Source organism: Botryllus schlosseri, chromosome 5, assembly GCF_051294905.1.
Source record: "Botryllus schlosseri isolate E-star chromosome 5, Bs_hap1, whole genome shotgun sequence".
Classification (NCBI taxonomy): domain Eukaryota; kingdom Metazoa; phylum Chordata; class Ascidiacea; order Stolidobranchia; family Styelidae; genus Botryllus; species Botryllus schlosseri.
Genome location: NC_137240.1, coordinates 10676927 through 10700692, shown reverse-complemented (window position 1 = coordinate 10700692; position 23766 = coordinate 10676927). Strand labels below are relative to the sequence as shown.

The window sequence follows — 23766 nt, the reverse complement described above, 5'->3', positions numbered from 1 at the left end:
ATGCTATCTTTCTGATTGGAGGATTACCCTATTTCTACTTTACAAACTGCAAATAGCGATAGGTAAGTATGTAGATCACAAAATATTACGAAGTAGAAGTAGATGTAGACGAAATTTGATTTACTTGAGTAAGTACTACAAGTAGCGGAAAACTACTTGAGTACATTTAAAAATAAAAAAGTACTTCGTTATTGACTACCTCTGGTAGTCGACAAACACCATTAATACCACTAACAACAACAAATCGCGCGTTTCATTCGCTATCTTGTATTCGTACTTGTTCGAGATCTTTTAATAAACACAGTCAGAGTAGTGACATATGGAAGGAGGATCAACCTCGGACAATTCAGAACGTGCTGCTACTGCCTATGCATCCGAATGTATTACAATGCGGCTATTCATTCTGCCGCATCCCCGACTGGACTTAATACCACACGGGCATATTTCGCAAGCGGCACCCCTTACTCACAATCTTTTCTCAAATATAAAAAAAGGTAGCGAGCACGCCAGGAGTCGAACCTGGAATCTTCTGATCCGTAGTCAGACGCGTTATCCATTGCGCCACGCGCCCACTCGTCATGGTGGCGCTGTTATCATAGTATCTCATCAAGTATTCCAAGAACCAAATAGATCCGTTCCATAGGCTGAAGAGCCGCCTATGCGATGTGTGTGTGAGTTTAACGGATCTCGCTACTTCAAGCGGAAGCGTGCTAAATGCGTGTCAAGTTTCATTAATGGAGAGGAGAGATTCATAGTCAAAGGAGAGAACGATAAGCTCACCATTTACATCGATGGAGATGTACAGTACACTGTTGTAGAGTAGGCCTACATAGTGTAGCTACTGTTGACCGTTGAGACATACATTATCACGACATATAGCTGGTCTTATCGATATAGATTATAATTTAAACGGAAATGACTGGGTAAATTATTTTCATTGATCATATGTGACATGGTGTTGGTGAAATCGGCTTTTTTTTGGGGGGGGGGGGGGCTATATCTTGCATGCAAGTGTCACCATGCAATAGTTTTCTGCAAATGACTGCATATCGTGAGATCGGGATTGCTTAATTCGGTACTCACCCAGAGGATATTCGTTACTGTATCAAAAAAATTGACATGATAGTCGGAAACCAGAGTTTTAATGACTCGAGTCGAGATTTATTGGTGACTCGACTTGATTCGAGTCAATTTTGAAAATGCGTTAACTGACTCGACTCGAGTCAATTTATGCATTGACTCGACTTGTACTCGAGTCATTGTGCGTGACTCAAGCCAAGTCATATGACTCGAAACTAGGACGGCCAAGACAGACATTTCATTGTAACTTCGAAGAATAGTAAAGTCACCACATTATTGGTATTTCGTCTATCAGTCCTGATTCTTGGAAAATAGGGCCAGAAACTGTTATGAATGCGAGCCATTCTATATCACTCGAGCAGAGTTGAAAAAGTGGGTTGAACGGGATTGAACTCAAAACTGAACAGTGAGCACAATGACTTGGACTTGGACCATTGTTCCCTTGAAGCTGCGCGCGTGCGCAATTGCTCAGTGCTTACACGGTCTCTGCGCACAGAAAATCTAAGCTGCGCACACAAGCAAACCCGAAGCAATGACTTATTTTTCATAGTCAACACCACAAATTAATAAGAAAAGTGGGTAATTCGGAAGTCCAATCAAAGTGATGACCTGTTTTAGCCGTTACGCAATGTTGTCGAAGGGACCGCGCAGTGAGTTGGTGAGCGCGCGCAGACTCGTGAAAAATTAGAGAGAGCATTGACTTGGACTCAAATCACAACAATATGACTCGGTCTCGAAGGTCTACTCACTGACTTGGACTTCGATGTGACTCGACTCGCCGAGGTGAATTGAAAATGATTCGACTTCACTCGACTCAAAGCAATAAAAGTGAGATTGACTTGTGACTTGGAACTTTGTTACTCTGTGACAACCCTGTCGGAAACCTTTGGCAACGGAGCCGTAGTGTGCCTATTCAATAGTGATTCCAAAGAAGTCATACAACTGTGTTAATCAATTGTGAGGCTACAATTGAAGATTCATGCTCCGGAAAAGAATCCGAGTGCACCACTTGTGATTATCTGTGTTGAAAATCTGACGTGATGCTATAAACCCCGCACTAACCGTAGGCCTACTATCTATTTAGACTTCGAGGTGTCGCGGTGAGACTTGACTATTGCAAATACGCTTTTCACTAAATATCCATTAGTTCGAAGTTCGATTTTTGTGCTCTCGTAACGGTGATATCGTAAGCCAATTAATTCGTGCTTCGACCAACGGAATATCGTTAAGTGCTGATAATCACTTGCTACCTTGATAATACGACTGTTGGCTTAATCCTACAAATTATACAAACGATATTTAAAGAGTTTAAAGTAAATCACTATGACATATATCAGCATGGCTAGTTTGTCGCGATAGAAGATCTCAGTTCTAATGAAAAAGATCATACATTTGATTTCACTACATATAGCTTCAAAATTAAATCTCTCGGATACGTCTCAATCTACAGACTGGTATCAGTGGACAGGCATGGGTCCATTTTTTGGTCCACTCTTACTACTATTGAAAGGCAGGGATTTTCTCATAAAGATCCATCATTTGGTTATTTATGAAAGTATAGCCAGCCACCACACCTTGGCGACGAAGGCGTTTCCGTACTCCCGACCTTACATCATTGGTCAAGTTATTGTCACGTCACGATTAAATGTCTTGTATAGAGTGCAAACAACGCCACGAATGTATGTCTATCTTGAAAAATCATGTGGTATATCAACATTTGAATTTAATTCGTACTACGGATAATCGTGCTACTTGATAATTGCCAACATCAATTTCTCTGAGGTATCGCCAGGCATAGGTTCCCAACCCCCGAGTGATGGTATAGTTATATATCGTTAATCCATTTGTGCTCACGTTTATGAGTCACTGGGGAGACAGGTGTATTCCCAATTCTGAACCACATCCCCTTGAATGATAGTATTAGTTTCGGTGAAAGAAACAATAGCATCAGACGGACATTTGCAGTCGAAGGCATGCAAGTCTTGAATTTCCATCGGATCCAAAGCCCTCTTCCAGATACGAACGTCTTCCAGTAAACCGTAAAAGCCATCCCCGTTCTGCACCGGTGGTCCCGGGATTGTTCTATTTATTTCTCCATCTTGGTCTTGACCCAATATCAGCACGCCGCCCGCAGGAATCGAATGTCTTGCTTTTACGGCGTCGGCCTGCTCCGTGCCGTTTAGATAGTAATGCAAAAGTCCATCCTCTGAGGAAAGCACGATACAAGCGTGCGAGCGATAATCAATTGAAGGGACGTTATTAAAGCTGTACTCCACATTGTTCAGGTAGACTTTCATTGTGATTGAATTTGAAATGAATACAAGGATGCTATTGCAATATGCCGCGCCAGTACCACAGTAGCTGAGTACTGCGCCTTTTGCGTGTGTCGTGGAATTGGCGCGCCGCAGCCAGAAGCATGCGGAAAAGGATGTCAGCAACGGTAGCGTTCCGTTGAATTGAGCATAGTCGAAATGCAATTCATTCCGGAAATTGAAATTTGACATACCGCATCCTGTGACAATACATAGTTATATGGCTCACATTTATACTCAAGCATATGCGAGATTTTTGATGTTCTAGGCCGCAAAGAATACTCGAGGGATAACGGAAGGTAAATGTATTATGCTCTCGGAAATTCCGAGAATCTTAAATCATGTGATTCATAATAATCTATAGCGATTTCAGATTGTCGCTATCTCAGTTCATTTGATATGTCATTTGTTATGATTGGACCTTACAGTTACAGTTACAGAAAATAGTAGCTACGACTTTTCAAAAATTGGTCAATTCTGAACAGCCCTAGTGCTTACTGTGCGCAGCTTTGAACTACAGATTTCGTATCGAATCTATTGATAAGATATTGCTACGATACAGCCACTGATAATGGCGTTAACCCTGTGTCTTTATCGGTCAAGCTTCGCTCAGTCATTACAAATAAACAAGTAACTTGAAATGTCATTACGAAGTTGTTGTGAGTCATTTTATTTTGCGATAAAATTTGTGAATTTAATTCTTCGTTCAGTTTGGACGAACCAACACTTCTGACCACTCCTGCGAAATACGGATCATATACAACTCGCATATCTTATCATATGTATTCCCCGACTTCCCATTCGCTATAATTATAGTTGATTTCTTAGCAGCCTAAGGATAATTTATTATTCAATTCATCTTATAGTGGTCGGGTGCTTTATTAATTTAACTGTTAATTCATGTCTTACCTAGTGTCGTTTTTATTTCTTTTGTAACTTTGGCCAGAGTCTTTGGAACAACCTACAAATGAAATATAAATAAATATGAAATTTAGTTGCAGGGATGAGCACTTTTTCGTTGTTTAGGAAATGAATACCTCTCATATCTTGGTATATTTTAAAATATAAAGAAATGGAAAATAGACAGTTCGTCGGGGGAAAACACAATGATCTCAAACAAGGCGCAACAGAAGTGTCATTGGTAATACCATTTGACAAATATGAACAACAACGGAATAGATTTGTTTCCATCCTGTAGGTAAGACCGACGGAAAATGTATGATTACCCCACAATCTCCAAGATTGATCCATTTTCCATTGACGAAACGTTTTGTGCAGAATCCCCCTGTATATATAGGAGCGAGAAAAATTTAAAAAATTGACGAATCACTCTGATTAACATGTACCGGACATTGGTACATTTCACACAACCTACCGCCATGTGCTCGTCTCTAAGTCGAAATGGTATGCTCAATGGATTATAAATTAGCTCATTACTCACGTTACGCTATGTGGAGATCGCTATTATATATCCGAAAAAACTGCAACTCCACCAGATTGAAGCTTGACGTTTTTTTTTATAGTAACCACTTACGGGATACAATTAGGAATAAAACGAAAAAGGTCCGATTGTTGAGCAGCGTGTCTGACTAATGACCATGCTGTTATGATGAATACAAACGGCTCGGCCACATCAATCCAGAACCAATATTAATAGACTAACAATCACAACCCACCTTTCGACGCTGATGCTAGATGACAGACAATGAATGATAATAAAGACAGGCTGAATATGGGGACAGTATGCATAGTACATGAATGTCACACTCCCGCATAAAATAATTCCTGTTAGCAACCAGAGAAACAATATGGTGCATTTCGTAACACGAGACTTGATATCAATGAATTCAATGATGATCTAAATTACGCCATTTTTGTCACAATTATCGGATATATCTATCCTCTTGAAATAAAACAACGAAAAAGCTGCTACGTCAAAATATGTAGTCCTATAGATGTCATTTTCTCGATGCCCATAATACTGTTGACAGCGAATAGCAATGTGGCAAGTTGGCAATTCCATAAATGTAAAAGTCAGGAGTATATAAGACAGGGTTGTAATGACGCGAATCATGACTCGACCCGAGTTGCAATTTTTCGTTTACTCTACTTAACCTGGGTCATTTTCTTAAAAATGAAGAATAACTCGACTTGACTTCGAGTCACTTCGTTTATTAACTCGACTTGAACTGAAGTCATTGTGCATGACTTTTACCAAGACATACGACTCGAGGCATCCTGTATGTCTTGATTCGAGCCCCGTGTATCAAGACCGATACTTAAAACATAGACCTATAATATAGAACTATTGTCATACTTCAAACCATATCTCCCTACGCTAAGACACCATCTACTGTGACGTCATTTTTCTTCGGCGCCCCCATACCACCCCTGAGCCCAACGCCCCCATATCGCCCGATCGGCACTCTAATTTTTCCAGAAGGATCATAGCACCGAAAATAGTTGCAGACATCAGAGCCACACAAGATACAAAGCAGTTGGTATGCGCACTGAGTATTCATAAACTAACATCGACCAAATTACCACACGCAGACTCTCCTACTCTACACTCATTGCAGACTAAATGCAAGCCGGAAGTCGGGTGCACGAACTCGGTCGTACTTTACCTTTGGTAGATTTAAAGAGAGTGTTGTACTGTGCTAACTTCAACTACTTTTTCATTGTTTCCGGAACTCCTTACGCAGGTCACCGAAATCATCATCGCATGCACTGTGCTTACTGGAGTTATACTTTGTTTCACAGTCGTGCTTATATGGTAGCCTATTCGATGCACGTGCCGTACCATATCAGAGGTGGTCAAAGTAGTCAAGAAAGCTACTCAAGTAGACGTAGAAGTAGCGACGAAGAAATCTACTCATGTACGAGTAGAAGTACTTCTTCAATTAGCCATCTCATACTACTTGAAGTAAAAGTAGATTTGACCGACTTTAAATCTACTCAAGTAAGTAAGTAGTTTTGAAAACAGTCTTAATTCGTTCGCATAGACTGTCAAAAGCTGCGAATTGAGCTATGCGGAAGGTGCAGAGAGCTTGATTCTTATTGATGCATCCCAGGAGGTATCAATTTTCGACAGAATAAGCATTCTTTCGCATCATGGGATGCGAAACCTTTGTTTACTAGAAGACCCCGTTTTAGAGAATATCATGGCATGGCGCCCTACCCCATATTATAAGGCCCCATGTTTAGGCAAGAGCAATACGTAGAAGTTGTATAGGATACGGTTTCATCACTTTGCGCGATTAGTATACGTTAATACCAAATATTGTGGATATTAAAAGTTATATTTAGTGTAGCTTTATTTTCGGAAAATAGAGGCATTACTACACATGTTTTTATGCTTCAACATGTATGTTCTGCAGACAAAAGAACTGAAAGTAATTAGAGCTCAAAGTATGATACTCGCATTACAATTGAAAGTGAAATACAAATACCACTTCTTAAAAGCGGATAATATATTTCATGTCTTTTGTCCATAAAGCTTCAAAGGTGATCTGCTAAAACAGGTGTAACGTTAAAAAAAGCTGGATTTTCCAGATTAGCAAGATGGTGATTGCTAGATTGCGAAACGGTAGTTTCAAACGTTATGGTGGGCCATATGTACTGTGATGAAATATTTGATATGGGCGACAATGCGGTGTGAGCGGAACCAAGCCATCCGATACCTAAATTATATTCACTGATACTTTTGCGAAAACATATTTGTCACTCCATAACTACTGTGCGCGAAGCGCAACAAAATTTCTGGGCTTTACTGGACTTTTATGAATATTTAATGCTGGTGCTCCGTGAAAACAGCCCCGAAATTCCTCAGGCTAACTTTCGTATTGGGGGATTAGACTACTTCTACTTGACAAACTGAAAATAGCGAAAAGTAACTAAGTAGATCACAAAATATTACGAAGTAGAAGTAGAAGTAGAGAAAATCAGATCTACTTGAGTAAGTAGCAGAAGTAGAGGAAAACTACTTGAGTACTTCCAAAAAGTAGAAGTACTTGTTACTGACCACCTCTGCATATAGACGGCTTGTTGTGGTGACAATCACTCTCATGCAGTAATCAAAATTAATCTTTGAACTTTTGAGAAATGAATGTTACCGAAAAATATACTGATATCGAACTCTTACTCTATTTTATACACAGTACATGCATGTTGTTGGCGAAGTTTGTTCTATATTTAATGAGATTATGATAATGACCGTGGCCCTATATCAGGGGTTCTCAACCCGCGGCCCGCAGACGTATATTTTGCGGCCCGCGACATCTTTCATTATAAACGCAATTACAAATGACACGGTATTGTTACAAATTAATTTAGATACTCAAGCTCTTTTATCGCACCGTCTCTGTTTCGCTTGACTACTCATTCTTGAAGGCAGTGGTTTTCAAACTGAGGGGCGCGCCCCCTTTGGGGCGTGAAAGCATCTGAAGGGGGCGCGAAGCTGCGGTGAACTGAAAAAAATTTCGCGCTGCGCGCAAATTATCCCCAATTCATAGTTATTTCTCTGAGTATAGTCCGAATTTCATATTTGAGAATTCTCTAATCAACGTCCATAACCTTCCATGCCATCAAACTACCCGTTTGTACTGCTAGCATTCTGGTTGCATTTTGCTACATGACGATAAGGGGGCACGAAATTTTTCCCTATAAAAGGGGGGGGGGCGTGTCTAAAAAAAGTTTGAGAACCACTGCTTTAATGCGTTCTCGTTTCTTGATATATGCTCGACTTCAGATTGTTATTGTTTTGAATCGTTATTCGGCTGGACTCTGGTTCAAGAAATTTCCGCCATGTAGTAGGCCTACACTTTTAAAAAGTGTTTGACTCATTGCGAACGGTTGTTGAGATTGCCGACGACGTTACAGACGCATCGTTTAAAATTGCTTCGAATATCGCTAAACCCAAGAAATCTGATATAGAAGGTGTGACTTCAATAAAACCGTAACATACTTTGCGAATATTTGCTGTTTCCGGAACTTAGCAGCAAGGTCAACATCACCTGACAAATTTCGAAGATAATACAGTCGTCTGATTCAATCGTGACCAGACGAGTAACATCAATATCAGTCAATCTTTTATCGCATGTTCTGAAACACGTTGCCGCGTAGACTACTTTAACCCAGCCTTGGACGAATCCACCGACATTGCATAACTAATTATAATTATCTGGTTGAATTTTATCAGAGTGGACATATATGCAGAGGACATACTGGCTGGGCAAACGTGGGGAGGGGACCAACGACAAATATCAACTTGACAAAGCTGACTTCTGTAACTATTGGTGCAGGGCCCCAGGCATGGACGGAAAGGAGAAGGGTTGATTGGTTTCCTCAGAAATGGCCTCAAACACCAGACTTATTCTCATATCACTCAGAGCTCAATGTGATAATGGCCTCGGTAACGCAAAAGCTATCGTAATTTTATACTTGCTCGCCCACGCATTGGAACAGGGAGTTCGGCTCTCTGGTGGAAGGAATTGAAGTTGCATATACCAACGAATGTAATGCACGCCCCATGAAGGGTTTAACATGCGCCGCTAAAAGATACATATTCTCACAAGCAGTTCGCTTCAGACCCTCGTCGAGTGCGGAGGTCTCTTGTTCGCGTCAGGTAATTAGTGGATTGCGCCACGAGTAGCAAGAGGTTCTACGATAGGATTTACATTACGGTAAGATCTTTCCTTTTACTAGTGTAGTGTAGTGTAGTGTCAGCTCTGCCTGATATCGTTACCTCCTCACTACCATTAGGGTAGAAGATGGACGGCGTATCTTCAGAAAAGCGTAAAGCAGACCCCATCTCATCTGATAGCGACGATAGCACATTGCGTTCAAAAGTTAAGGTTCCAGCAAGGGGATATGCTTCTATATCCACCCCTCCTGAACATCAAACCTTCCGACCGGCTAACACTGGAAATTAAACGGCCCCTTGTGCCCAACCGGCCAGTAATGGTCATGATAAAAATACTTCAACCCAGACCATGGCATCTCATTCAGCAGCCGAATCGGTGACTGCTGCCGTAAACACACCTCAACAGTCCACTCCTGCAGGTAGAACCGATCTTCAGATCATAATATCCGGGCAGGATAGACGTATGACCCGCTATCATCCCACCCAGGTAAACAGGGCTCTGCACTCCCTTATAGGCAGTTACGACGAAATAAAACCCTTAACCGTCCGGAGACATTGCTATAAAATGCCACAATCAAAGGCAGGTAAAACTAATATTAGAATGTAACCACATCAAGGACACCGTCACACAAACCAGCATACCGATCAAGGCTTCGATTCGTGATTATCGTAAACCGTGCGCTTCCCGATGTGTTATAAAGGGCGTCCCCTTTGACATATCGGATTCCGAATTAGAGGAGTTGAACTCTTTCCAGGTCACGTTTACGAAGCGACTTAAAAGGAGGTCTGATAAGGATCTTGTGGCTAGCATGACTGTTCTACTAGGTTTCGATTCCGAGCAGACTCCGTCGTATGTTACCTTCGGGTATTTGCGTTTCGAAACGCATACTTACAATCCGGCTCCAACAAGGTGCTATAATTGCAATCGGTACGGACATACAGCGAAAGCATGTAGAGGTAAACACAGTTGCACAAAATGCGGTGGTCGAGACCACAAACACGAATCTTGTCGCAATGATAAGAAATGCCTTGATTGCCATCAATTGCACAGCGCCGCCTACGCAAGGATGTCCGACGTATAGAGAAGAGGCCAAGATTCAGGTCGTGAAAGAACGCTCGAACATTACATACGACGAAGCTAGGACTTTCATTCGCACGCAGCCAGCAACACCAAATATTCAATGTGAAAACAGTGCAGTCTCGTACGCACACAAGGCAGCCTCTACCCCAAATAGTAAGAAAGTTCGCGGACCCGCAGCGCGTCCAGCACGAAACGATGGTGATCTTAGACATCTTCAATGTGGAAATAGGTCACCATCTCCACAGGTGTCATTGAACCACGTGAGCACTGTACCTAGAAGCAATGACAATGAAGTACCAAAAATCGAGACCGTACAACTGCTAGCAATGATTGCACAAATTGTTCAGCTATCAATATCTGCATCCAAGTGTGGAAACACTGATATATTCAACATAGTGGCTAAAGTGTCCAGTAGCTATTTAGGGCAGGAGATGTCCCCTACCGCGCTCCAGGGTTCATCAAATTTGGTGGACCAATATCAGCAGGGAAAAGATAGTGGCAGCCATGACGCATAAACAACTCGCAGTGCTACAATGGAATTGCCGCGGTATTTACCGCAAACTATACGAGTTCAAAAACTTCCTGACATCCCTTGATCATAAACCGGACGTTATAGCACTTCAGGAGACCCGTCTTATTGCTAAATACACGCCTAAATTAAAAGGATACAAACTATTTAGAAGGGACAATACCGTCCATAAAGGTGGTCTCGCAACATTCGTCTCCGAAGCGCTAAGCTCAACTGAGGAACCATCTATAACGTCGCAATGTTTCGAACTACTTTGTGTAAAAGTTGGGACCACGGCGATATTTAACGTCTACGTGTCTCCCGACTGTCGACTAGAAACGAATGATTTATTATTTCTCGACTGCCTACCATCTCGCAGTGTCGTATGCGGAGATATCAACGCCCACCATTGGTCGTGGAGTCATACAAACAACCAGCGTGGTAGCCGTCTTTACGAAGCTATTGACAGAAACAACATCGTTGCAGTAAACACCTCTCCACCAACCAGGATCAATCTGTCCGTAAACGCCGAGCATCGATGGTCACTCATCGATATGACGCTTGCTTCACCAAGTATCGCCCACAAATGCCGCCCTACGGTCTCACCACACCTTTTAGGAAGCGACCACTTCGTAGTTCTCACCTATTGTAATGTAGGCCAAAACCGAAGTGAAACCAGACCAACAAAGTGGTGCCTGCAACGAGCAAACTGGTTGGAATTCTCTTAATCGGTGGACAAAATGATAGGTGAATTTAGGTCGAGTGATGTGGAACAACTTAACAGAGAGATTACAAATTGTCTGAAAATGGCAGCAAAAATTTCAATACCTCGATCGCGCGCTTCTACTAAGATCCCAGTCCCATGGTGGAACGAAGACTGTGCCCGCGCAGTACGCCGCAAAAAAGCCGCCTTTAAAAAAAATGAAGAGAACGTTTGTCATGACGGAGGTGATAAATTTCAAGAAAATGCGATCAGAATGCCGCAAAATAATATTATCAGCTAAACGAAAATGCTGGGAGGCTTTCTGTGATTCGGTAAATCAGAAAACGAGCTCTTCTAGGATTTGGAAAACAATTGCAGCCATGTCCGGTTCCACGTCACATCGAACCATGCCGACGATGCACTTCGGGGACAACAGTTACCATGACGACAGATCTAAATCACAAATTTTCTCATCAGTGTTTTCCGGCGTCTCTAGTAATTATAATTACTCCGCAACATTCCAATCTAATCAGTCGGAGGTTATGAGAAGCAATGATATCATTCCAGGATTCGAAAGTGGTAACGAACTTGCAATCAACATGCCTTTCAGCCTCGCCGAACTACGTTCTGCGGTACATAGCCGTAGGGACTCGTGCCCGGGAGAGGATTCGATATGCTACGCCATGCTGAAGCACTTGTCTCGCTTTGCCACGTCGCGGCTACTGAATCTGTTCAATAAATCCTGGATGAAAGGTCGGATTCCTCGTGATTGGAAACATTCTATATCGTTATTCCGATACTGAAGCCTGGAAAGGATACGCCGGATCCAACATCTTACCGTCCAATATCGCTTACGAGCCATCTGTCGAAAGTGTTCGAAGTAATGATTGCCCGCAGATTGCGTTGGTTCCTAGAATCACAAAGTCTTCTCCATCATTCTCAATCTGGTTTCCGGGAAGGACGTAGCACCCTCGATCACATTATGCGAATGCATGATACAGCTTACCAAGCGATAAATAACCAGCGTTCAACAGTGGCCGTGTTTTTGGATTTCGAGCGCGCGTATGACATGGTTTGGCGTAGCGGGTTATTACACAAGCTTTCGCAACTTGGCATTAGAGGTAGAATGTTGAAGTGGATAGCAAACTTTCTCAACGGCCGAACCTTCCAGGTTAGAGAGTAGGGGTCTCATTATCGGACACCAGCCACCTAGAAAACGGAATTCCACAAGGTAGTGTTCTTAGTCCTTTGCTTTTCACTGTCATGCTCAACGACTTGCCACCTTTGATACCCAGCCAGATTGGCCTCTACGCAGACGATTCTGCAATCTGGGAAAGTGGACTCTCAATACCCTCTCTTGTATCATCCCTACAGACCTCTCTCGATACAGTCCAGAAATGATGTGATCAATGGGGGTTTACTCTCTCAAAAAGCAAATCGGTTGCCTTAGTTTTTAGTACGAAACGCAATATTCCAGAAATATCGTTGACGATCGAAAATCACAGAATTGAGCTCGTTAACAGTTTTAAGTACTTGGTCTTGTCGAATGTAACCCCCAAGTATTTAAAACTGTTAACGAGCTCAATTCTGTGATTTTCGATCGTCAACGATATTTCTGGAATATTGCGTTTCGTTACATTCGACAAGACCTTGTCATACAAGGATCACATAACAAACATCGTCAAGAAATGCTGTCAACGATTAAACATACTCCGTGCATTGACGAGCACTAATTGGGGTGCGAACAGGAGATCTCTCCTCCGCATATACAGGTCAGTTATACGATCCGTTGTAGATTATGGGATGCCAGCGTATTTTTTTGCCCCAAAGTGCCACATCAACAAAATTGAAGTCGTCCAGAACCAGGCTTTACCTCTCTGCTGCGGTGCCATGCGCAGTACACCTATTTGCGTACTTGAGGCCTCTTGTAATGAGTTTCCTCTCCATTTGAGGCACAAGTATCTTTGCAGCGTATACCATTGTCATCTTCTTAGACATCCACCCGGATCCCACCCGACGTTAGGACTATTAGAGGATTCATGGGAAGAAATATACAGTCTCACTAAGCCGAATTTCGTCACGTCCAATAAAGTTTCCAAGTCTCCAATCTTGGTGGAATTCAGTGTTCGCCAGCGCTACCCTACTTTTCTAGAGCCGTGGTCGGTTAGTCCACTAAAATTGTTGACTGGATACCCCACACAAAGTAAACTCTATCTTCAAAGACTTTCTGTTCGAAGTCTGTGACCAATATATTGAAGTATACACAGACGGCTCAAAAACGTCCACTGCCACTGGTTACGGTGTTTACATACCCCAGAAGCTAATGAAATATTCGCAAACTTGCTCATCATTGCAGTCGGTAATTACTGTTGAATTGGATGCGATCATGTATGCACTTTCATGGATAACAGAGAACGGTTTGAGCACAGACAAATTCTTCATACTTAGTGATTGCCTCAGCGCAATACAGACCATTGGCGAGACGCTAAACATGCCTAATGCCTAGTCGTATCTTTAATGCAATGTATCCTTATCTTGAACAGATCAAACGGGCAGGCATCGACGTAGCAATCAGCTGGATACCCAGTCACAGCGGCATTCACGGAAATGAAATTGCGGATGAATTAGCGCGGACAGCAGCTTCTCAACCTCCACCTCTTTGGGCACCCACGATCCAGTTTTCAGATGCGAAAAGCGAGATTCGGAAGTCCATCCGATCGCGATGGGACACGGAATACAGAAACAATGAAAAAGGATGTCACTATCGAGTTTTTCAAACTTCCATATTCGACCGAATATCGTCAGACGGAATATCCCGCCGGCATGAGAATATTTTGTTTCGCCTTCGTTCCGGTCATTGCCGGCTAAATGTGCATCTGTTTAAAATTGGGTGTATTGACTCTACTTTATGTGATTTCTGTTTCGTACCAGACACCGTCGAACATTTTCTTTTATCATGTTGTAAATACGCTCACCATAGACGCACGGTTAATTCAGTATTGTGAGGGACTACATCTTGCGTTCAGTACTTATAACCTTTTAGTTAACCCGCTACTTTTTACGGCTGTCATCGAATTCGTGGATTCTTGTAACGTATTGCTATGATTTTCTCAACCTTTTCATATGTATTTGTCCTGAATTGACTATTCTTTACGATTAACCTTGCACGTGGTGCACCAGACCTTTATCGGTGATATGCGCCACTTCCATTTTTTACCATCTATAATAATAATAATATTCTCACAAGCAGCAGCTGCAAACTTACGAACGCTGTTCATTAATGCTTTATAATGCATAAAAATGTACTAAATGCCCGTATACGACTGGTAAATAGGCTACAATAGCCTAAATTTAATAGTAGCCCATGAATACAAGGTAATATTGTTCTGCGGCCCGCAGCGTCTTTTGCTGTTAAAATGCGGCCCGTTATACAAGGGAAGTTGAGAACCCCTGCCCTATATATTCAATTGTTATTCCAAAGCAGCCATATAACAATGTTAATCAATTGTAACCTAACAATGGAAGATGCATGACCTCGTAGTGGCACTTAATAGGAGGTCACTACATGGGATTATCTGTTAAAAAAACTGACGTGATGTAATAACAGCCGCAGTACCACACTAATCGAGCCATCTGTCTATTGCAGGGGTCGGGAACCTTTTTCGACCGAAGAGCCATATTGGCCCAATATTTTCAGTTGTAGCTCCCAGAGAGCCATACATGACAATCAACTGTTACGTCACAATTGAAAATTCGTGACGTATTGGTAGAACTAATATATGGGATTCGTAATGTGCGCCATATTTTTCCGCCCACATTCGTAGAGGTGGGGCCAAACATGGCCACCACAGTTGTACATAGTCACTGCAGGGTGTGATACGTCAGTGACGTGGCAGTGCCTCACATGTCGTCAGGGGTGAGTGAAGGAAAATTGTGAAACCAACAATGATCATTGGTATTTTCTAGGGATGGTGTGAACCTCTGAAAGGTTCGGGTTCGTGTGAACGCGAACCTTTTTGAAAGGTTCTGTGTGAATGCGAACGTGAACCTCGTGACGTCACGTGACGTCATATTGCTAATTCCAACCCTACATTTCAGTGAAGTGATAGCCTTGCAATACCTAGCGACGATTCGGGCCACATAATGCCACAATGCTGAAATACCTATTGATGTTTTAAACGTCTACAGATGTATCAACTGGGCACTCAATTGATATAATCATCCCAGAAAATCAATATCTTGCGTCGCTTTGCCACTATTTCGACGAGAACTTGCAAGGGAATATAAGCTTACGCCTTAACGGTCAAGGTCAGACCGGACAATGTATTCGGCGTCCCGAGTACTGCCAAGTTGATTTTGAGCGGAGTGTAAAACGGGTATCCCTACTTGCTACCGATATTACCCCTTTAACAATTTATACAGCAGTAGCCAAGGTGGGTGTCAGATTCCATAGACTACTCCTTGTCGCTTCGACATCTTCCTGTCTTTTCATTGTATCGCATTTTTGTGGTGTATTGAACTGATAAAATTGCTAATAAACCAATGATAGCCAACACCCCAATCCTCGGAGTTGGTTTTTATAATACAATAATTATATGAAATCAAGATTGACCCCGTACGCCTGCTAGATTTTTTACATCAGACAACGATAACAATTTCATTGATTGGTTGGATAAGAGTCATTCACTGACTACTTACATGTAGTGTTTCTCTCTTGATGTTGTGTGATTGCGGGTCAAGCTCACAGCAGAGATGAGTCACTAAATATTCGCAAACGGAAAGCTGGATATTTCGAGCAAACAATTGTAACAAAGCAAGTGAAATGCTCGTCAAGGTGCATGCTCGTTTAGTGTTGATTTTTATGCTGCCAGCACCATATATATACCAGGCCCGCAGTTGAAATGCAATAAATTTTAACCAAATATGCTATAATGAAGTGAAAATTGTAATATATGAACAAGGTTCACAGTGCAGAACCTACCAAGGTTCGTTTGTGAACGTGAACCTTTAAATATCTGAGGTTCACACATGGAACGCGAACGTGAACCTAACGTTCACACCATCCCTAGTATTTTCTATCGATGTCTATGAATCATTAGATTTTCAACATTTTTATTCCCAAAATCACGGAATTTCCATATTGTTCGAAAATAGAGCGCGAACGGAGAGATAAGGCACAAAGGAGACACAATCATACCAAACCTCACCCGTGATAGCGTAACTCATCCAAAATAGCTTGAAATTTCTAATCACTGATATTAATCATATGTAATTGTCGCGCTGATTCCGAATATCTAAATATTGATCGACTTCTTAGGTATTCGGCGTAACATAATGTTGCACTACACACCTTCATTTTACGGCGGTGTGAACCTCTGAAAGGTTCAGGTTCGTGGGAACGCGAACCTTTTTGAAAGTTTCTGTGTGAACGCGAACGTGAAGCTCACGACGTCATCTTGCTAATTCCAACCCTACATTTCAGTGAAGTGATAGCCTATCTATATTAATGTTGACGATACTTCGCGACGACTCGGGCCACATAATGTCACAATGTTTAAGTGCATATTGACGTTTTAAGCGTCGCCAAATGTATCAACTGGCGAAATCAAATGGTATATTAATCCCCAAAAAATCGATATCTTCCGTCGCTTTGCCAACAATTTCGACGAGGACTTGAGGGGATATAAGCTTACGCCTTAACGATCTATAGGCCAGGCCGGACAATGTATGCGGTGTATTGCTACGTTGATATTGAGCAGAGTGTAAAACGTGTTTCTATACTTGTTACCGATGTTATCCCATTAACAAGTTATACGGTATTAGCCAACACCCCAATCGCACGAATTTGGTATTTATGATGCAGTGAACATATGAAGTCAACATTGACCCCGTACGCCTGCTAGAATTTTTACACCGGACAACGATATCAATTTCATTGATTGGTTGAATAATCATAATTGGCTGACTACATGTAGTGCATTTCGCTCTTGATGTTGTGTGACTGCGGGCCAAGCTCACAGCAGAGAGCCACTAAATATTCACAAACGAAAAGCTGGATATTTCGAGCAAACTTTTGTAATAAAGCAAGTAAAATTTTTGACATTGTCAAGGTGCATGCTTGTTTGGTGATGATTTTTGTATGCTGCCAGCGCCATGCATAAAGTGGCCCGCACTAGAAATGCAATAAATTTCATACAAAGATGTTATAATGAAGAAAAATTGTAATATATAAAAAGGTTCACAGTGTAGAACAGAGGTCCGCGAGAGCATTTATTGCGGCCCGCGACAGCATTTTGGATTTCGAAGAATTCGACAATATTGAACTCCAATTTTTTTAAATTTGAGAACTTAAAACTCGCTCTAAAACTACTCCAGAAGCCTGAAACTACTCATCAAACTTCACTAATGCATCACTTTCAAAAGTTACCACCCAGTGGAAGATCAACTATTACGTGACAGCAGGGCCGTAACAGCACTTCCTCAGCCCCCCCCCAAAAAAACTTTGGTCTTTGGCCTCCACATAATGATGATGAACCGAACCTCTGGGGGGCTTCGCCCCCAGACCCCCCTCATGCTATCCGCTGTTTACCGTTATACTTCTCCTCTAGATTGAGCGCTTTGATTGGCCTGCTTTTCTCGCGTAGACGCGCGAAGCGCGAATTGTTTTTATAATTCATGATTGAATCGCCCAATATGATCGGGAATTGCATATATATTGCTATTCATTTTTATCACTGCTCTCGTAATCAGATTTACAGGTGAGGGGTGATTGAAAAGGTAGGACCCCTCAATAATAATTAAACACCTTCGAGCGTATATCCGTTGGCAAGATCAAACAGCACTTCGTCAGGCCCCAAAAAAAACTTGGGTCTTGGGCTACCATAGGGTGATAAACCCACCCCTATCACGTTGTTCGCTTTTGCCACGAAATTTGCCGTACTGTGTTTAGTGAGAAAGCGCAAAGCGCGAAAATTTTCGATAAATCATGATAAAATCGGTCAAAAGATAGGGAATTGCATATGTATTGCTATCAATTTCTTGTCGTCTCTGCTCATGTAATCAGATTTACCGGCAGAGTTGAGTGAGGTGTCTTGGAAACTGTACGGCCCTTTGGTATGACTCTGTTACATGATGTTATTTAGTGACCTCCTGTCTGCTATATCAAAATATATAGAATCGCCCAAACGTAGGCTACTACAGTAAAAGACGCACACGATTTCATATTGGTATTTCTTCAGTGGCATATAATTTTTCCCTGCGGGATGGTATTTGTCTTGTGAGGTTCAGATTGCCAAGACAGGAATATTCGGCGTCAGTCATTTAGGCGCCTATGGACAATTAAACCTCAGAGATATCTAGAACTTCGGGATGGGACACGGTTTTAAGGGGCGACCCATAGCAGGTAAATGTCGATGCAACCATATACCTAGAAAAATATATAGAATCGCCCAAACGTAGGCTACTACAGTAAAAGACGCACACGATTTCAAATTAGCATGTCTTCAGTGGCATATTATTTTTCCCTGCGGGATGGTATTTGTCTTGTGAGGTTCAGATTGCCAAGACAGGAATATTCGGCGCCAGTCATTTAGGCGCCCATGGACAATTAAACCTCAGGGATATCTAGAAGTTCTAGATATCCCTGTTAAACCTATTCGTATTTTGTACATATAACGAAGTTTTCGGTAAACATAAGGGCGGTCCTTTTCGGCCAAGGTTTTCTAGCTGCCTATCGTCCTGGCCCACTTCTTGGAGTCGCATGTTACATGGCCTAAAACTTTATATGTCTTGGTAAATCGTGGCGCGGTAATGGCCAATTCCGACATGCCCATTTCTATAAATCTTGCGTATTTTTTCTTGGGGGAAGAGTACTCAAAATTCAAGACATTTGGCAACTTGAAATCGCGCCTAGCGCGAAAAACTTTGGAAAAAGTTGCATGAATTTTCAAAATATACTCAAAAATTTATGATAATTCACGAAATAATTTGGGGCCCCCTTCGAGCTCGCCCCCCCCCAATTGGGGGTTTTGGGGTGCGGCAGTTACGGTCCTGCGTGACAGCACTTGTTTATGATCGTAAAACATGACCCGTTGATGATTCGTGACTGAAAATTGTGATTTGGACTAGGGCGCGACCTTCTGTAGAATTACTCGTACTCGTACTCGTCGCGTCAAACGGTACAATCAGCAAGGACTTTTGTGACTTGGTACAGCCACGCACGCAACAAACCATGGTGTCCTATATGGTGTGCACACAAGCAAATCTCACGGTTCAGTGAAATTGGTGTACGTCACACTTTCCATTTGGTCAAAGGCAATTTGACGGTAATTTTTTACCGGCTTGCCGAGCATGAAATTTGATAAAACGGGTATCAATCGAAAGCTGCCGCGGTACTGATTGCGAAAATATACAAGTATTCTGCTCGTGGTCCTGGAACTGCCCAAAATAAGCTACGAATGTTGCATTGTAAGTGAGTTTGGTATTGTGACGCAGCAATGACGTCAGGGAGCAGGTGAGGAGCACCGCAAGCTGCAAACGTATTGGCCATTGTTGCGCAACCTATTGAGCATTCACACTCTCACTCTCGTGCGCATTTGCTCCTGAGCTGCTCAGACGGCATGGTTGCGTCACAATACCAAACTCACTTACAATGCAACATTCGAGGCTTATTTTGGAGAGATCCAGGGCCACGAACAGAATAAAATCTATATTTTCGCAATCGGTACGGTGATAGCTTCCCATTGATACCCGTTTTATCAAATTTAATGCTAGACAAGCCGGTCAAAAATCACCGTCAAATTGCCTTTGACGAAACGAAAAGCGTGCCGTAGACCAATTTCACGGAGCCGTGAGATTTGCTTGTGTCCACACCATATAGGACACTATGAACAAACTATGAACCCTGGTATGAGAAATGGTAAAATATCAAAAAGTCGTAGCTTGCGTTGCGTAGCTTATTTAGATATCTAAGCAGGTAGGTATGGCAACCGCCATTGGCATTATGTTACCCCTTTGATGTATAGTTGGATACATCCTGTGTCATCTTGGGTATCCTTATATATGTCATTATCGCCAGTTTAATGTGGCGAGTATTAACTAGTCGTAGCCTACGCTTTACTGCAGTAACACCAATTTATTCTTCGGCGATTGCACATTTCTATTGCTATGGCACAGTATCCATTATGTTCATGTTGTTATTGATCTGTTCCAACATTCGAAGGTAAAATCAAACGCTGATTCTATTTGACTTCGGTAATGACATGATCAATATAGCCTAGTTATCAGGAGTAGGCCAGGCCTATGCTCGAAACCCGGAAATAAGGCCTACTCTGAAATACATTGAATTCCCCTATTATTGGTGCTGCGGCCCGCGGCGCCATCAAAAAGTAGGAATTGGCCCGCGAGCACATTTGAGTTTGAGACCTCTGTTTTAGTGGGTGTAAACTAAATTTAGATCGACATATTCATTTTTCTTTGTAACCTTCAACACGAACAAACCAGCAATCATTTTCATTGTGAAGTGTAGGGCTTGTATCAGGCTATAAAATGGCACCTATTATTTTTTCAGTACTTTCCTTGAGTGGACTTTTTGTCGATTTATGTATAAAATTCGTAGGGTGGGTACCGATGATACAAAGCCAAATCAAGCAAAATAATCAAGCATACTAATCATGAAACAAATGAAACATGTCTACGTATAGAAAATCTTTATGTAATAATTGCATATGATGTTTTATCGCTATAACGAGGTATTTGGAAGTCACACTGTCGATTTTAATGCAATATGTATGTACCCTCAAATTTATAAGTCCGAGCCTAAATCAAAACGTGATTTTATGACAACATTTGAGTTAATATTTATTCTATTTTTTGACAGTTGCGACCAAACATTCTTCTTTGGCTTCTTTGGAGTTCAATATTGTCGAATACTTCGAAATCCAAAATGCTGTCGCGGGCCGCAATAAATGGTCTCGCGGGCCGCGTGTTTGAGACCTCTGCACTAAAACAAAAATCATCTGTGAGAGACCCCATTGTTCGCGCACGTCGAATTTTTTTTGTATGTGAGGAAAGATTTTGCCAGCATCCAATTGTAGACAAGTTCACGGAGTGCAATCATGGAATTATCATAGAGAATTTTCAAAGTATTTTCGGTCCCAGTGATCCATCGGTACCACATCTCCCCTATGTATAATATATATATTTCCCGACTTCCCAATCGATGGAACTGTTGTTGAATTCTTGTCAGCATACTCAAGATTAAATATTTAATGTGTCCTCATGTCCGGGTGTTTTATCGTATTTTGACTTGTGATTTATTATATCTTACCTAGTGTCTTTTTTATGTCTTTCGAGACTTTTGCTGGAGTGCTTGTGATACCCTTCAAATAAAACATAGAATATGTTGCAGTGGTCAGCGCCAGTTCGAAGTTTTGGAAAGTAATACATTTATGTTCTTTGCAGATTTCAAAAAAGTAAAGGAAAGGGAAGAGAGAGAATATACCATTGAAATCGCACTGATCACCAAACGCGGTCCAGTGAATGAGTCACCGTTAATACCATTTAAAACTATAAACAATAACTGAAATATTTGCTTCTATTCTGTATGTACGACGAACCGAAAATGAATTATTACCCCACAATCTCCTAGCTTAATCCATTTTCCATTGACCAGTCGTTTTGTGCAGAATCCGCCTGTATTTACAGGAGTTAGAGAAATTAACGAAATAGCGATGAATCATTTTGATTAACATGTACAATGTACATGGATATGGCATTGGTCGTTCATGTAACGCACATTTAGTCGTTTCCTTACAGTCAAATGACCGGGAGTTATATTTTGATCGTAAATTCGGCTATACATAGGGTTGGCTATAATCGAGAGGCTTGTCAATTCGGTCAGACTATAGATAACTAACCTAGGTTAGTTATCTATAGTCAGACCCGTACCTTGCCGTTAGTCACCCTTTCTATACCTACTCAGGCTTACACTCAAAACCCTGTCAATATAAACAAACCACGGGTTCACAGATAGGAAGGTAACGAATGGTCACCTCGGTTTAAGGTAGTATGCGCATTGCGCAACAGGTTAACAACCGCCGCTTCCAATGCCTATACAACAGGGATGGGCAAACTTTTGAACCACCGGGCCACATTCAACATAGGAATCCATTCGCGGGCCGCACTATACAAATTTGGGATTATAAGCGAAATGCAATATTGGTATTTGATTATATAGTGAGGACATGGATATTCGATATAATGTATATGCTTATTTAAAACAAACCAAACATTGCTTTGATGATATGGTACAGCGTCAGAAACGGTGGCGAGATTTCATAGGCTGGTCGACCTCAATAACCAATTTGTCAAAAATATAGAGATGCCAGTCGGTTTTCCCGATTCTAGAACAGGATTGAAATTTAAATCTGTGAGCGGCGATCTGTTCATAGATTTACTAATTCCACTTTTGGTTAAGTTCCATGCTACAGAATACTGACAGCATCATAACCATGTTAGCTTCAAACACGCTTCTACTATGTGTAGTTAGAATATAAATACCCAAATTCTACGAATAAAGAGTACGAATCTTCCTAAGACACACACGAATATTATTTTATTAGCACATCACTAAAATAATTAAACTGGAGTGACCAATCTGAAATCACTCTCGTGATCCGAATTATGTAAATCTCGTTTAGGATTGCTGTGATGTTTAGCAGTTGAAACCTTTCAAACTGCGGGGCCTTCAGATCGGGCTGTCGCGCCAGAAATTTAACATAAAAATTAAAATAGGAATAATATAAATAGCTTATCAAACTTTTTAGGACACACCCCCTTCTGGTAGTGAAGGAATTCGCGCCCCCTTATCGTCTTATCGTAAAACTCAACCAGGATTCTAGCAAACCTAATGGATGGTTTGATGGCATGAAAGGTTTCGACTGTAGATCAGATATTTTTAAATATGAAATTCATACTAAATATAGCGCAATAAATACGAATAGGAAGTAAATCGCGCGGAGCGTGAATTTTTTTTTAGTTGAGCTCAGCTTCGCGCCCCCTTCAGATGCTTTCATGCCCCCAAGTGGGACATACACCCCAGTTTGATAACTATGGCGTTAAAATTATGATGGTAATATATACTAAGAAAAAGTTTAATCAAGTCCCTGCATTGATTCGATTTTTAGTGCACATTTTATCAATATATTTAATAAGTTTATTTAGGCTCCCGAGGGCCGCACAGAACGGGGTTGCGGGCCGCATGCGCCCCGCGGGCCGTAGTTTGCCCACCCCTGCTATACAATAACAGCACAAATAACAGACCAGCTTCATATTACATCCCATTCTACCTGACTCTTAGGTGAGATTATTTACAAATAAATCAATAAATCGCATAAAAAAGCAAGCACGGGCACATGTGACCTTAAATGGCTCAAGGGG

The 23766-nt window shown here is 41.6% G+C and overlaps 1 protein-coding gene, 1 long non-coding RNA gene and 1 other non-coding gene across 4 annotated transcripts; 1 reads left to right on the top strand and 2 right to left on the bottom strand.

Moving 5' to 3' along the window:
- Positions 1-498: 498 nt before the first annotated feature.
- Trnar-acg (transfer RNA arginine (anticodon ACG)) lies at positions 499-571 on the bottom strand. The gene has a single exon. It is a non-coding gene; the product is annotated as a tRNA-Arg (tRNA).
- A 1635-nt stretch (positions 572-2206) lies between these two features.
- LOC145438983 (neuronal pentraxin-1-like) lies at positions 2207-21746 on the bottom strand. Of its 2 annotated transcripts, XM_080316391.1 has the most exons (4): positions 5069-6168; positions 4619-4677; positions 4302-4353; positions 2210-3592 (listed from the first exon to the last, which is right to left on the bottom strand). In XM_080316391.1, exons 1-4 carry the CDS (start codon positions 5139-5141, stop codon positions 2937-2939), a joined length of 840 nt encoding a protein of 279 aa, XP_080172517.1. In that variant the 5' UTR covers positions 5142-6168; the 3' UTR covers positions 2210-2936. The 2 variants fall into 2 exon arrangements, with proteins under 2 accessions (XP_080172518.1, XP_080172517.1); XM_080316392.1 differs by lacking the exons at positions 4302-4353; positions 4619-4677; positions 5069-6168 and adding an exon at positions 21656-21746 and having other exon boundaries at positions 2207-3592.
- Positions 8972-14307, top strand: LOC145438982 (uncharacterized). Its single transcript, XR_013915064.1, has 2 exons — positions 8972-9076; positions 13872-14307. It is a non-coding gene; the product is annotated as an uncharacterized LOC145438982 (long non-coding RNA).
- Positions 21747-23766: the final 2020 nt, after the last annotated feature.